The following is a 15695-nucleotide window of genomic DNA, read 5'->3' on the forward strand; positions in this document are numbered from 1 at the left end:
AGGAAGTTCTGGATGAGCTGAAGCTCCTAGGGGAACACTGAGACAGGCATGCAGCTTACCTGAGCCAAGGCCATCTATGTAAACCAAGCAGGCAGCATGGACACAAGCTGTGACAGCATCCAGTCTGAGGTCCCACTCTTCCGCCTCCTCCTCGTCTTCTTCCCGTTCCTCATCTGCTCTCATGGTCATGCAGCTGTCCTCATCCCTCTCACACACAGCGTTGATGAAGTTCACCCAGGAGAGGATGTCTCTGACGCTCAGGACGCAGCGCCGGCCAAAGTCCTGCTGGCTCAACCACTCCACGAAGTCCAGCATCACTTCTGCAACGTCCACGCCTGGATTTCATTCAAAGACACGCAACATGTTCACTGTAAAGGCATCGGCAGCACTAATCCTGGACATAATAATCCCAGGGAGGCCCAGCTTAACTAACCCAGATGTTGGTTTACCATTTAATGAGAGTCCAGAGCGCAGGTTGTGTTGGATGATCTGGACCAGGTCACTGCGGCTGATGCTCTGAGGACACCAGATCTCAGTGAAGCGGTTCCTCAGGGCAGGAGACAGCTGTCCACCAGAAGAAAGGTCAGAGTTCACCTCCACTTATAGCATATTGCTAACCCGTTTCAAATCTTTGGACCTTTCCACAGTTTGCCATGTTTAGTCCTAACTCTGAGCTGCAGAATTTTGAATAGTAATAGAAAATCCTTTTCTAAATCCCCGTTTAGCCCTTTTGTTCTCAATTAACGAATAATAAAGACGCTCAATTTTAAGGTTCAAACTACAACATTATGAACCAGACACACGTAGTGCACGTGTTCGACTTCTGCTCAGAGCTAAAAACAGGACAAACTCGGAGACAACATATTAGAGCAGACTGAGACAAACTTTGAAAACTTTTTGGGGAATTATGTATAATATTTTGCTTGATTTGAGTTTGCGTCTGTATTGTGACAAAATGCCAATAAGTATCCATTGGTGGATTCTATAAGATTATAGTTGACCTCTGGGGTAATTCCCATGTCTACCATGTTCCTCCCTACAGAGCTCCGTACCTCTTTCTTGCCAAAGTCTCCTCCAGGGTTCATGGTGGCCACCAGATGGAAGCCTGCAGCCGCTCTGATCAGCTCCACGTCATTGTCATCTCCGGTGCCCTTCTCTGCCAGCACCAGGCTCTTCTCCGTCTCCAGGACACTGGCAGGAAACACAGCGCATCACGACAAATTCTGCTCAACTATTTAGCAACTCGTAGGAAATTGTTACTCTAAACTGACAGAATAGATGTTGCCAGCACTTAGAAAGAGCAGAAAGGCCAAATTAGGTTAAAGGTTAAATTATCAACTGATGAGGCAAAACCTTGAAATATTTAAACAGTTCCCAAAGAAAAAAACAAAGAAAAATACATGATGGAAAACAAACAAAAGGAGAAAGGTGAAGGAAAATTTATTTGTGGAAAGACTATCGGAACCAGGACCGGTTCTCTGCTTGTACCTGTTGAGCCTTTCCAGCACAGAATCGTCTGCGAGTGAGATCTCATCCAGGAGGAAGACTCCACCCTCCTTCAAGGCCAGCACTAATGGTCCATGGTTCCACTCAAACAGTCTAACATCCTCACCAACAGTCTAGGAATGATCACACACAAATGATCATTACAAAATGGATCTACAATAGACCTATTGCAAATAGTAGTCCACTACACTCCGTAGTTTGTTCCTTCCCTGGCTTCATCACCAGTAGCTTCAGGTGTTAGCCTCCTGCTCATCCTGTCAGTGAATGTTTTGTATGAAGAGAACCTTTCATCCGTTCTATGAACCAGATATTTCCCATTGAAAATATTTTTTTCCTACAAAGCATAAGCAGAGATAACAGAAGACTTTGCTTAGGAGGCAAAGTTACAGCCTGCCAGACCTGGTCTGCTTCTGCAGGATTTGTTTGGCCTCTATTTTATTTATCTCGGTTTATTAACATAGCTCCAGTTCACAACGGATTAATAAAAGATCTTACCAGAACTCCAACATGTGTTCATAAGTACCTGCTGGGTGTATCTAACGGGTCGCAGACCTCCCAGGAAGTCTGACGTCTCCATGTGCATGTGACAGTTGACAGAGAAGAACTTCTGTCCAGCCAGAGCTGCATACAGCTGGCAGATGGTGGTTTTCCCACATCTGGAGAGGAAACAGGATTAAAAGGGCTTGACAAGGAAAAATCTTCATCCTTCATAGAGTCAGCAAGGAAGAGCAGAGGATGGGCACAAGCAGCAGCAGGAAGGAGCTCACCCTGTGTCTCCCACCAGCAGAACCGACTCCCCGAAGCGCAGTGCTCGCCCCAGCAGCACCGCCATCCTCCTCAGGTTCTGGGTCCACACCACATGACGGAATTCTTCTGGTACTGCTGCAACGCTGCCCACCGCAGGATCTGGTGATGGCAGCAGGAGTCATGCTGAGGGGTCAGTGCTTTTGTCAAAACCTCCAACCATGACTACAGTCACAGCAGGCCCAACTCGTCACTTATTTAAGCCTCTAAAATGTTTTACAGTTGTATTAGAGAACTTTTCACCCATTCTATGGACCATATTTCCCTTCAAAGAAATTTTCCCTACAAAGCAGGTGCAGAACTAACAGAAGGCTTTGCTTGGGAAGCAAAGTTACGGCCTGCCCATGCGAAGTGAGATGACCGCTACTCACTGAACTGACTGATGAGCTGTTTCTGGGAGAAAAGACTGTCGGGGTTCACCGTCCGTTTGAAGTGCTTCTGCAGGGTGTCCAGGATGACAGCCTCCTCCTCCTGCTTCCTGACCCGTCCAGCCAGCAGCATGTAGCCTGGACCCAAACACTCTGCTCAGTCAGCCAGCCTCTACAGGAGGCAGGGCCTCACGTCTGATGAGACTCACCATCATCTGCAAGATGCTGCAGCCAGTCCTGAGAGGCCTCCGCCTGCTCCTCCAGCCGGTAGCGCTCCGCCCAGCGGAACAGGTCTCTCAGAGTGATGAAGCCATGTTTCCCCGCAAACACAGAAGATCCTCTGCGCAGTGACTGGGAGGTACAGGGGGATATGAGGCTGCAGTAGATATCAACACAGCCATACACAGTAAGGTAAAACTACCTGAAGGTCCAGCATGACCTTGACCAGCTTGGTGCAGTAGGATGGAGGTAAGCTACACCTCTGGTGCAGGATGGTCTCCAGCTCTGCACTGGGCAGCTCATCGAAGTGCAGCTCCACAAAGCGGTTCCTGAACGCCCGAGACAGAACCTGGACACAACCAGCTCCATTACAACCCCCGAGCTGAACAAAGTTTGTCTTCCTGTTGAGACCCTGGGATTCCTCTCCACCGTCACCACATGCATTCCACTGACTCCTCACACAGAAGAGCATTTAGCAATCAGCTGAACTGGACTGGATCTAATGGGATCTGAATGGAACTGGAAGCTCAGACTGGATTTGGATGAACATGATCTAAAGTTGAGCTAACTGGATTCTCTATGTGAGTCTGACCTGATCGTCCTGTAAAGAGCTTCAATTGTACAAGTTGTCAACTGGAAACAATGAACTGAGCTGATGAGAAACTGGAGGGAGGAAAACACTGAATGTCTCATCTGACATATTTATCAGTTCATTATGCAAAGGCAGAATTCATGAAGTTGATTTCATCAGGTGCAGCATGTGGTGCCACTACCACTTGACCTCTAGAAGGTTTCAAACACACAACGATGACAGTAACATCAAACTGCATGTCTGGGTTAAAAACACATCAAAAACTGAAAGGTGGGAAAAAAATGTGAGACTCAGCAGGGAAGCGGGGAGAGGGGGGGGTGGGAGGAATGTGGTTCTTAGTACAACAGCTGGAACAGAGGTCAGAACAGCTGTCCTGATGTGATGACATACCTTTCTGCCTCCGTAGAGCCCTGGGGGGTTCTGTGTTGCAAACAGCATGAACCTGGGATGAGCCCTGATGATTTCCTGAGTCTCAGCCACAAATAGTTCCCTGTTGTCATCCAGCAGCCTGTTGAGAGCCTCCAGCACGTCGGTGGGGGCCAGGTTCAGCTCATCCAGGATCACCCAGTAGCCTTTCCTCATGGCATCAAGCAGGACACCTGAGTACAGAGTCGACATTTATTATACACTCCAGGAAATCTGAGAGTTTCCACAATGAACCTCTTGGGGAATTCCTTAGTTCTCCAAACAGTTAAGAATAATGTTTCACTTTTTTCTCTTCTAGTTGAAGAATTGAAGACAAGATAAAGCAAGTTTGGACCTTCCTCCTGTAAAGGTTTGGTTCTACACGTCAAGTAGCTCTCACCAGGGTCTATAGCTCACATAAACTCAGAACAAAAATAAGCTCTATTTAAAAACTACAGACAAAAAAAGAACATCAGCCAGGTTCAACTGATCTAATGAATTGAATAAGTGATCAGCAGCAAGTAGGAAACCAGCTGCAGTCCAAACTCAGGAAGAGTGTTCAAACGTTAAATTAAATATCTTTTCACGCATTTAGAATTTCACATGTCCAATAAGTTGTGGTTATTTACTACTAAGCAAATTATAAAACTAAAAGCAAGGCTGAAAACTGATTGGAATGATGAGGGGGAATGGACCAAAACCACAGAACCACTTATAAATTAGGGATGACCTGATAAACCAGCCCAGATTTCCTTTCAGGAGATCAGTGATGAGCTGATAAAACCGATCTGATCCATCTCTGCAAAAGCCTGAAAATCAACTGCTGATCACTGTGAGAGAGAACTGACTGACAGTTCAGCCCACCAGGTCATGTCTGGATTGTATGGTCAACAGTCACTCCACTATTGCCAACTTAGCAACTTTGACTTTTCAGACAAGAATTTCAGTATCGATCAAAATCACAGGTCAGGCTTTGTAGAGATTGGTGACCGTCTGTAGAACTGAACTTGGTGCAGCCCGACTGTGAACTTGAATAATGTTCCCAAAACTTTGAGGTATGCCACAATAATAAAAATGTCCCAGTCATGGAACTGGGACATTTTGGGACATGGAACTGATCTGGAATAATTATGTAAAGAGTGCTGATGCACTCAGTGCTGATGCCTAGACAAGCCTTTACATATTGACAGTTCAATGTTTCACCACTTTTACCCTCTTTGAACACCAGCTTGCCCCTGTCATCTGAGGAGTAGCAGCCGATGTACTCCTGGATGTCGGTGTGCTCATGGTTGTTGATCCTCACACACTGGTTCCCAGTGGCTGAGGCCATCCACCGGATCAAGCTAGTCTTCCCAACAGACGTCTCCCCCTGGATCAGCACTGGGTGTGTCCTGTAGGGTCCAAACATGGCAGGACACAGCATTGATTATTCATTAGCCGAGTGCAGAGGCTCATTGTAATGATAGGTAATGATAGAGGATGAAACTAAGCTAATAAGCACGTCCACTCAACATGGATTTAATGATGCACTTGATCCACAATGGACCAGAACTGCACAAATCATTTAATCACAGTAGTCAAATCAGTCTGTGATATCAAGAGCTAAGCTGTATGTAGAACAAACCTCTACAAGGATTTGTCACAACTGGACCTGAGTGAATTGACTGTAAATTTTCTCATGTTCACACTTGCTCGAATGTGAAAATACACACACTCATGTTTTCAATAAATGTCTCTTAGAAAGTTGCACCTCAACAATAAACAGCCAGTGACACTCCTGACTGAATCCCAGATGGATGTTTGAACTTTTTGATAGATCTGATAGAGCTCATCTGATCCTGACTAGATCTGTATAAATGTTCAACTGGTTTGATGTTGGGGTCCATCCAGAAGATTAAATTTAAGTGTGTTTAATCCATTGTAGTCTGGATGTGTGTTTGTGTTTGTACCTGTTGGAACATCTAATTGTTAAAAGTGTCTGACCCAGATTTCCCCTTAAGATGAACGGAAATCAAGAGCAACCCAGAGAACTAGCTCAATGCCAGAGAGCATTGTGGTGGTGGAACCACCATGCTGTGGGGTTGTTTTACTGACACTTTCTGGTGCATTGCATAAATTGGATGAAATAAGGAAAAATTATGTTTACCTCTAAATTATTGGAACTGAGCTTTATTGCTGAACTGGGCATCCTGGAATGACCCTGACCTTGACTATACTCCAAACCCATTCAACAACCAGTCTGAATAAAAGTGTGAATATTTATCCAGATGTTAGTGGGTGTGTTTCAGCAAATATGCATTATTTTGACCTTGTCTGAATTAGAGAGAATCCATATTGTCACACAAAGAGCAGTTCAAACTAATGAGGCCAGTCCAGAAACCTGAGATCCGCGTCCATGATGAGTGGATATAAACCTCTCAGCAGACTGCATAACTCAATGCTAAGATTTATAAAACGGGACCATTTATTTTTCTGTCAGTGCCACAAATGACAAAGATCAGCACATTATGTGTTCAACCAGAGTGAGATGTTATCCTATTGCCTAATCAATATGTGGCGCTCAATCACTGCTCATATTAACATGATGATCCTCAGCCTCATCCAGTCTGGGTTGCCCCAGTGACACATAGATGTAGTGTTCTCTGTCTGCACTAACATGACACATTTAGCCTTTACAAAGAGCCCAGATTATCTGAGCTGACCTTAGGATCCAAGCTATTGAATATTAGGGAAATTAGGGACAGAGTCAGGCGGGGTCAGAGTCTCCCTACCCTGCAGATACCACTCTGGACAGATCCCGCAGGTTGAGCTTTACAGAAGCAGTGAGGATGTAGCTGGGATCCAGAGTTGGCTCCAGTTCTCCCTGTGGAACCCAGTAGCCCTCTATCTGCACACAGGTCCGGCCCGGTGGAGCTGGGATCAGCTGGAGAAAACATACCAAACACACCAGTCATTAGGAAAACTTTCTACTGATTTCTACTTCAGCAGAGATATATCAATAACTTAGTTACATAATAGATTTTTCAAGATTTAAACATGAAAAAAAAAGCATTTTTTTTTCATTTGACATAGTCTATATGTCTTACCAGTGCACAATGGACAATGGAGAGAGAGATGATACATCAGCATTAACATCGGTATCGGTCCGATAAGTAAAAATGTTCCGATATTGACATAGATGGTGATACAGCATAGCATTTAAGAGAGGCAATACCAGTGGAGTGGTCTAGTTACATATATATATATATATATATATATATATATATATATATATATATATACATAAATATAAATGTATGTTCTATGTGAATTATGGGTCATGACACCAAATGTAATAAAAATATCAGCCCAAATCTTCACATCAGTGCATTCCAACAAATATGGAATTGTTTTACTTTATTTAGCCATTGAGCAGGTCCTGGATATGATCAAATAAAAGCAGAACAATTTGAGACTTGCCTGTTTCAGACATTTGGTATTCCCTGCTAGGATGTGTTGACACACCAGCTTCTGGACCAGAGGATGGGAGCTCCTGTCCAGCTGGGTGAGGAAGCTCAAGCAGAAGCCCTGAAGAGAGTTGTGGATGGAATGTCACAACAGATTTTCAAACGTCTGCCATCCCACAGTAAGAAGGAGCAGCCCTGCACGCCGCCTGGCCTCACCTCGTACAGAGAGCGCTGAACACTGAGGCAGGGGTTAGCTGCTGCGTAGCTCAGAGCCCGGCACAGTGTGCGCAGGCTGTAGTGAGGTCTGTGACCGGTCCCGTCCACCAGGCGGGAAGAGGCCTCCCTCCGAACTGCCAGATAGAAACTGAGGCACAACCACAATTATTTCAGTGAGATCTAGTCAAAGCAGATTGTCCTGCAATGAACAAAGCAGACTGAAGTGGTTCATGGTCAGACTCACAGACAAGCACTGTGATAACATGTTAAGGCTGACCTTATGATACCACTGATGACACTCTTGGGGGGGTTCAAGCACTTGAGGTAGTCTGACACGAGGATCCTCAGGTCTCCCTCGTTCTCCAGCTCATGTATATACAGCTCAGTAAATCTGGACAAGTACAAAAAAAACAAACTAACAAAAAAGAAACATCTTCACCTTCCTACCACAGCTTCTCTGTTTCCCTTCCAGAGGGGAGTTAGAACAGCTTAAAATGATAATCTTAAAAACTAGTTTGACTCAGGGGTGGCCATAGTGTGGAATTTACACATTTGGTTCCCTTTTTGACAATTATTTTTAATTTTAAAAATCTCCTTACAATAAGACATTTTAGGTAAAACAAAGTATTTGTTTTCTGATAAACAAGCTTTTTGTTTTCTCCTTTGTTTCACAGTGACTAGGACCACATCTAACTAGAAACTTTTCCTCAAATTCAGACTTTGGTGCACCAAATTTGCTTTTAATCAATGAATTCAGCTTGGCTAAACACAGCATGCACTTTTAAAGAAATACAGACACAAATCTTCCTCTTACTAACGAGAATAAATTACATTTGGTTCTATTTCATGAGCCCAAAGTAATTTGCAAACTGTTTACCTTTCTTCAAAGACAGTAAAACCGTCTGTGTTTACACACGCCTTCCATACATACAAATCTGACTCATATTTCTTATCTGGTAGAAAAGAAATTCATAGCAAAATTTCTTTTCATTTTTTTTTATTGTGTGGCCCTCAAGTACTTCTGACTCGACAATGTTGCTCCACTCTGAACTCAACAGTAACTTTACACATGAACATACTCTTTATTCAGCAGCAAAGACACTAACAATACTTCAGTTGTAGCACTACTATACAGGCAGACGGAAATAAAAATGCCAGATTTGAAAGAAAAACACTCATGTCAGTATCAGAAGCCTCCTACTCCCTTCTCCAGGGAGTAGGAGGCTTCTGGGATGGGTAAATGCATTTACTCATGCAGTTGATGGGAAGATAACCATCAACTGCATAATGAAACTTAGAAAAGTCATAAAACACCAATCATATTAACCATTGTGATGCTGTTGGGATTGGAGTCGTTTTAGGATGGTAAACATTCACTCTGGACTTGGCCCACCTTGGAAGTTGTTAGCTTCAGCCTCCAGGCTTAACTGATCTGGAGTCAGTGGTCATAGTGAAAGCTTACCTGTTTCTGAGACCCAGAGGAAGGTTCCTTTTCCCCACATCAGTAGCTGGGTTCATGCATGCAAAGAGGCGGAAGTCTGGGTGGCGAACCAGGTGCTCTGGAATACATACATGTGACATTAGTGACATTTCTGATCATCCTGTACAGCAGCACAAATATAGGAGACCAAGTTTACACTATAGCATATTAATAGGTTGATTAATTTGTTGTTCTGGTAACAGCTGAACTTACTGTATCCAGTTTAATCAGCTCATTCATAAAATGTGTCATGGAGAAAAGTCAGATATAAGGAACCACAACCAGACGCAGCATACTCTTTCCTCTACCAGGAGATGGAAGCAGTTGTAGATGTGCTGCATTTTCTTCTTTATGGTAAAGAGGAGTGTTTTCAAGCCAAGACTCCCCAGTGTTAGAAAGTGATCCCATCAAACGTTGCTGGAAGCTAGTCCTGACTTATCAGTAAAGATAACTTCTGTTTTGGATCTGGTGGACTTTATTCCACCATGTTCATCACAGAAACACACATAACATAAAGAAGAGTACAAACCCCATAACATTATACTCTCATAAATGCCAGTGCATATGCACTGGTGGTATGACAGTGCCCCCTAGTGGATTGGCATGTAATATAAACAAAACAAAGGAGTAACATGACAACTGGCCTCACCAGTGTCTCCACGATCCAGTAAGACCAGAGAGCCAGTACTGCCCTCCAGCAGCCCACTCAGACACTCCAGCGTTTCTGCTGCTGCCAGGTTGATCTCATCTAGCAGGATCCAGTGGCCCTTCTTCACCGCCTTAGCCAACGTCCCCTACAGGACGCACATGGTAAGAGCTGCTGCAGTGGTAAGAGTAGGAATGTGTATGGGCTACAAGAGGTATTACCTCCACAAAAGCAAACACCATGGCTGTCTCACAGGCTCGGATCTGCTGCTGGGTCTGGCTCAGCTTGGATGCCAGAGCCTCCCACTGCTGCAGCAGAGAGGAATCTGCACAGGCAAGAAAATATCAGCATGTCAATGATCAACACAGGTCTTCTCACTTGCTACTTGTTCTGGTACCCTACCTTCTGGCTTTTCTTGCAGCTCCTTAGCCAGAGCAGACTTGCAAACATGGTCCATGAGTCGAAGCAGATCGTACCAGCGTTTTTCCCGAAAGCAGGTCTGTACATGGCCCAGGAAGGTCAAGTTCTGCTTCCTGGAGTACGTCTGGGAGAACAGGTCCTCAAAAGCCTCCCGCAGGGGCAGCAGGATCTGCCTGTGGTCTACTGGCTTGTATCTAAATACAGTGGTTGCACAATTACATGAAAACAAAAAACACAATCTGCATTATTCGTCTGTATTTTTTAATACTTCTAACTGGAGCTTCAAACTCTGCACCTCCTCCATTCTTTTTATCTTCCTTCTGATAAAGGAAGATATCTTAAAGATATTCTTAAAATATCTTAAAGGATATCTTTATAAACATAATGTGGGAAACATTCAGACCTGCCAAGTTGAAACAGCCCAAATTTTGACCCATTTGGCCTGTTTATAGCCTCCAAAATTTTATCAAACTCTCACTAGAGATTTTGATTGATCAAGTTCACATTTGGTCAATTTGTTCATAAGGAATGGAGAATTGAAAGTTATCAAAATAATGAGTTTTCATGCATGCATTTTCAAATCAAATCAAAGTTTATTTCTCTAGCACATTTACAACAACCTCAGCTGACCATAGTGCTTCACTACAATCACAGGTAGATACAGTAAATGATAAAAATAGAAAATGTGACATCATTTAAGCTACACCCCCCGACAACAGGAAGTGTCAAGTTTTACTTTATAATCTCTATGTCTGACCCCTGTGACCTAATCAATATGACAGTGTGCCAGTGACTGACGACGTGTTAGTGCAAATTGGTGTAAAGCACCAAGTTTCCAGTGTTTCCCTCAAGATAATTAAACTCTTCTGTTAAATAAGTACCAAGAGACTGGTGTGCTGAAATAATTTCACATCATGTTCTGATAGTTCCCATGGCAGCACCCTGCTCTCTAACTGAAGTAATGATGTTTAATCATCTCTGATATGTCACTCACCCTCCAAGAAGATCGGCTGTATCACTTTGCTGGTTCATATTCACCACACTCAGCTTGTGTCCTGGGATTCCAGACAAGGAGTATCAGTGAGCAGCTTTGACAAGTCATTGGGAAGCTAAGCTGAGGGAGTGTGGACCCACCAGTGACTGAGGCCAGGTGCTGCACCGTGGAGGTCTTCCCTGTTCCCGTCTCTCCCACCAGGAGGACTGGCTCCCCCTTGACCACACAAACAGCCAGCTGTTCCAGCAGAACAGCCGAGGGTCGGGTTGCAGCAAATGTCTTACTACTGCTTACACTGGATAACACACACATACACACATGATGTTTGTGATTAGAGCTACATTAGGAGAAGCTATTCATTACAGGATGAGTAATCATAATGTTTTGACTGATAGGAGTGTGCCATTGGAAAATATTTACTCTGTATCTAGGCCAAAGGTTATCACCCATTCACTTTAGCTTTGGGGAAGGATCAATGGGGATATTTGGGTTGAACCATTAGATGACTGTGTTTACAACAGAATAGTTTAAAATCAATCTGATGTTTATTCAATGTCCCAGCAGGGATCTGCCCTGTTCTATCTGTGGCTGAACGCTGTACCAGCAACCAGCTGGCTGCATAGCCCAACTAGGGACAAGTGCTGCGAATTAGCTGTTGCTATTGCACCATGATGCAAACATGGGACTGCTGTTTTATTCAGTTTGTCTATGTCGATGGGTGTCTGTCCCTATCAAATAAACTTTATAATAGTGGACATGAGGTGAGCGGCGGGGATGTCCCACTTACATGGCCAGCTGCACGGTGTCGGCCTGCTGCCGAGGCAGAGTGGCTCTGCCCACAGTGGCCTGCAGCTCCGTCAGCAACACGCCGGGCTGATACAGCTGGCAGAAGTGCTGAGCCTACACACAGACACACACACACACAGACACACACACACACAGGACAGAGTTCATTCTGACTCAATCGACTCCTCATCTTCACTTGTTTTTCTAAGGGTGATGCTTTTCTCCAAACCAAAACATCCTTCCAAATCAAATACCTTCTCATTGGAGATGTTCAGCTTGCTTCCAATGATCTCAGCCATGCGCAGTCTGCTGGCAGGGCAGGACAGCATGGCTGTGAAGCAGTCAAGAGCCTGACAGATAGACAAAAACATCAGTGTTTGATTTTGGGGACAATACTTGCAGACCTACTTTTTTATTTTATTTGGAGAAATTGTGGAGGTAACAGCTTTTTCAAGCTGACGTGTTGAACGAAAGAATAAAAATAAGTCAAAGCATACTGACCTCTAAGAAGACTCGCTGTGCTGTGGCAGGGGAGGAGTTGTCAAAGTTCACACTGATCCGCTCGCACCATTTCAGCAGGTCCCTGGTCAGCAGAAACACACATCAGCAGAAAAGATTAACTTCAGCATCCAACTGCAGGGTGACAGTCTCTCTAGACTGACCAACGAGTTCTTTCTGACTTGTTTGGAATAAATACAGTGGCTTTTGTCATGCAGTATTTGGATGGATAGAAAGACTATTATTAACAAATGCTCTGCATCCCCAGAACCAGAACCGAACATGGAGAAGCAGCCTTCAGCTTCTATGAACCACAAATCTGGAACAAACTTCCAGAAAACTGCAAAACAGCAGAAACACCGAGTTCCTTTAAATCTAGACTAAAAACCAACCTGTTCAGAGTTGCTTTTGAAACATAATAAATGACACATTAATAAACATTTTGATGTGCAATAATGACACTATATAAAATATAATGCTTCAGTTGTTGAGTATGTGTTTCATGATTTTTTTTGTGTTTTTATGACATATGGAACTTTGAACTGTGTTGTTGCTGAAATGTGCTATAGTCTACAAATAAACCTGATTGACTGATTGATTGAAAAGTTGTTGTTCTGGAAGAGAAAGCTGGCATTATGACCGGCAGATCCAGATATGACCTGGATCTGCTGGTCACATCTGGATCTGACTTCAGTAAGGAGCTGCAGTAAATGTGTCACGTTCAGCAGCGTGAACTTTAAATGACCCGAAACGCTATGCATAACAATCACATGCATCTAAAAACTGAAATGATGAGCTGATGGGGAGTGAGTGAGTGCACCAGGGATCCAGAGAAAGGGTGACTCCATCCCATCGTCCACAGAGCTGTTCAATCAATAAGGTATTGAACTCTGCAGCAGCAGAAAGCTAATTAAACCCGGAGAAGCTCAGCTTCTGTTTGTCTGGTTGATGTGCCTGGGGGGACATCATGGTGATTTTATAACATTATGACTAAGACGGGATGTCAGTACTTTAAGACACATAAAATAGAACTGGGCTTGTAAGTTTAGTGACTTTCTAACTCTGCTTGGCGAATGGATGTAAAAGGCAAAGCAAAGGGAGGACACATACAGGCACCAAGACTTAAAAGGTGGGGTGAGGTTGCTGGTTTAATGACCCTCACCTCACTGACAGAGCTCTCCCCTCCAGCAATGTGCTTCTGTCCTCAGGCTTGTCCTGCTGTCCCTCTGTGCTGGTGTCCACCTCAGAGTGTCTCTCACCGGTCAGCTGGCAGTAGATGTCCAGCAGACGGTCTGACACCACTGCCAACATGGGGTACCTGTGGATGAGAACCTGCAGACAGGGGATAGATTGAGCTGGGAAGAGACATCGAACACCTCTGGAATCCCTATATGGTAATGTATTGCACTGCTGTATGACCAGGGTCAGTATATGTAGGTGAAGCAGCATTAAATGTGCTGTTGCTGCAGACAGTGAAACTCTCCTCACCTTCTTGAGTTCTGCGTGGGACATGTTACGCATCTGCAGCTTGGTCCAGAACTTGTCCAGCAGTGCTGCGTGGGAGTTCTGAGGCTTGTGCCAGCTGCCACCACTGCAGTATAACCTGCAAGTCCACAGTAAGACTCACATGAACTCCTGCACAGCAACTCACACAATTTGTACTTCTAACTTCAACTAGAACTTTGTCTGTTTCAAACAGGTTGGGGTTATTTCTGTTACGTGTTCAGAACCATCAGCCAGTAACCTGAATGTCCCACATGGTTTGGCTGACATCGTCTAGGAGAGTTAGGTGATGTCAGCCAAGTTACCTGTTTTTTAAAATAACTTTAAAAAACAGGTAAAAAGAAGAAACTATTTGATTCCCAGACAAGTCTTGCATTCCGCTTTAAGCCAAGCTATAAGGAGTGCTGTATTTATATTTTTACCTTCTGGTTGCAAAGAACTGGAATCCAGGAGCAACCTCAATGCAATCCTCCCGTCCTGGAATCATCAACTTTTTATTCTCCATCAAAGGCAGGAGGACAGAAATCTGAAAAACACATTTAGCTTCATTTTGTGCAGCAAAAATTAACTTAAATCATTCAAATTTTATAAAAATAATCGTCAAAAACCAAAATATACTTTGAACTCACCACATCCAGAGGTGCATGATCAATATCTTCCAGAAGGATCCAGAGGCCTTTAGAAACGGCCTGTGTTAGGGTTCCTGGCTGCCATACAAACTTCCCTGGTACATCAGTGCATCGGTACATTCCCAGCAGCATCTGCAAACCAAAACAACCGTTGCTGCTTCTTTTATTCCAGGATGCTGTGCAGTAATTATGGCTTTTCGCTTTTTACTAAAGACTACACACAAGCGGAAGAAAACGAGCCTAGAACAGCAGAAAGCTGAACAGGTGAACATGTAATGAGAGTGAACAGTGTGATGAGACACCCTGCTCCCTCTGCTGAAAGGAAATGGTTGAGATGGAGCGTCATGTCTCCCACCTTGCTGTCAGTTTGATCCCCAAGCTGGACCTTGAGAATGTCTGCAGCATTGGTATGTCCGGTGACGGCTGCCATGTGCTCCACCAGAGCAGTTTTCCCACAGCCAATCGGACCCTCCAGGAGCACAGGTTTTTGGGACGCCACGGCCAGAGCCAGCCTTCTCAGGTTCTGGCAGGTTGACTCCACCAGCACCAGGCAGTTCGGCTTCACCTGAAAGCAGAGGCTAACATGGATAAAAACAGACTCTGAAAGGAGGGGCATGGTTGTTTCTGTGTGGGGGATCACACACCTGCTCAGCCTGCTGCCGCGGAACCATCTTGGGCAGAATGACTCCACATACTGCTACAACGTTCTGGGACAGGTCCTCTGATACCACCTGACCTCTGGTGAACTTCTGGGCCAACTCCTGGTGTGACTTTACTGACCTCTGATTAGTTAACACCAGAGCTCTCTCCGCCTCCACCAGCTGACTCTCCTCCAGAGCTCTGAACCCGCAGCACAAAGTGTAGAAAGCATCAGTTACCATGGAACTGAGTCCTCATGGTAACTGAGGCTCCTTGTCTCACATTCAGTGAAACAAGGAGCCAGATTCAGTCATCTGACAGCAATAAAGCAGAAAATATATCTATACATACTTCATTTTCATGTGCAGAATTTCATCACTCGACAGCACTTTCCTCAGGAAGATGGCTTTCTGATTATCAGTCATGTGGCAGACAAGAGCTAAACACTGAGCCGTGGACCTGTTGGGAAAAATCTGTTTAATAAGAGAAAAGGGAAGAGTCTGGACCAGCACCAGTGTAGGCTTACTTTATACTAAATGCATCA

At 44.4% G+C, this 15695-nt stretch overlaps 1 protein-coding gene across 3 annotated transcripts in view; it reads right to left on the reverse strand.

The window, feature by feature from the left end:
* mdn1 (midasin AAA ATPase 1) overlaps positions 1–15695 on the reverse strand; it is a 63166-nt gene that overhangs the window by 43092 nt on the left and 4379 nt on the right. For all 3 annotated transcript variants that reach the window (XM_008398484.3, XM_081602279.1, XM_081602278.1), the window contains exons 4-34: positions 15503–15610; positions 15157–15352; positions 14868–15077; positions 14513–14644; positions 14306–14409; positions 13869–13983; positions 13543–13712; positions 12384–12465; positions 12137–12232; positions 11884–11996; positions 11237–11391; positions 11097–11157; positions 10085–10296; positions 9904–10007; positions 9686–9830; positions 9019–9115; positions 7834–7947; positions 7557–7704; positions 7354–7461; positions 6666–6817; positions 5107–5285; positions 3880–4088; positions 3100–3246; positions 2888–3029; positions 2682–2816; positions 2274–2412; positions 2030–2162; positions 1489–1619; positions 1053–1191; positions 450–564; positions 60–335 (exon numbers count right to left, since the gene is read on the reverse strand). In XM_008398484.3, the coding sequence (XP_008396706.2) occupies positions 60–335; positions 450–564; positions 1053–1191; positions 1489–1619; positions 2030–2162; positions 2274–2412; positions 2682–2816; positions 2888–3029; positions 3100–3246; positions 3880–4088; positions 5107–5285; positions 6666–6817; positions 7354–7461; positions 7557–7704; positions 7834–7947; positions 9019–9115; positions 9686–9830; positions 9904–10007; positions 10085–10296; positions 11097–11157; positions 11237–11391; positions 11884–11996; positions 12137–12232; positions 12384–12465; positions 13543–13712; positions 13869–13983; positions 14306–14409; positions 14513–14644; positions 14868–15077; positions 15157–15352; positions 15503–15610 (4367 nt within the window). The remainder of the gene's footprint in view (positions 1–59; positions 336–449; positions 565–1052; positions 1192–1488; positions 1620–2029; positions 2163–2273; positions 2413–2681; positions 2817–2887; positions 3030–3099; positions 3247–3879; positions 4089–5106; positions 5286–6665; positions 6818–7353; positions 7462–7556; positions 7705–7833; positions 7948–9018; positions 9116–9685; positions 9831–9903; positions 10008–10084; positions 10297–11096; positions 11158–11236; positions 11392–11883; positions 11997–12136; positions 12233–12383; positions 12466–13542; positions 13713–13868; positions 13984–14305; positions 14410–14512; positions 14645–14867; positions 15078–15156; positions 15353–15502; positions 15611–15695) is intronic.

The sequence above is a fragment of the Poecilia reticulata genome, chromosome 21 (assembly GCF_904066995.2).
Source record: "Poecilia reticulata chromosome 21, P_reticulata-male-v2, whole genome shotgun sequence".
NCBI lineage: Eukaryota > Metazoa > Chordata > Actinopteri > Cyprinodontiformes > Poeciliidae > Poecilia > Poecilia reticulata.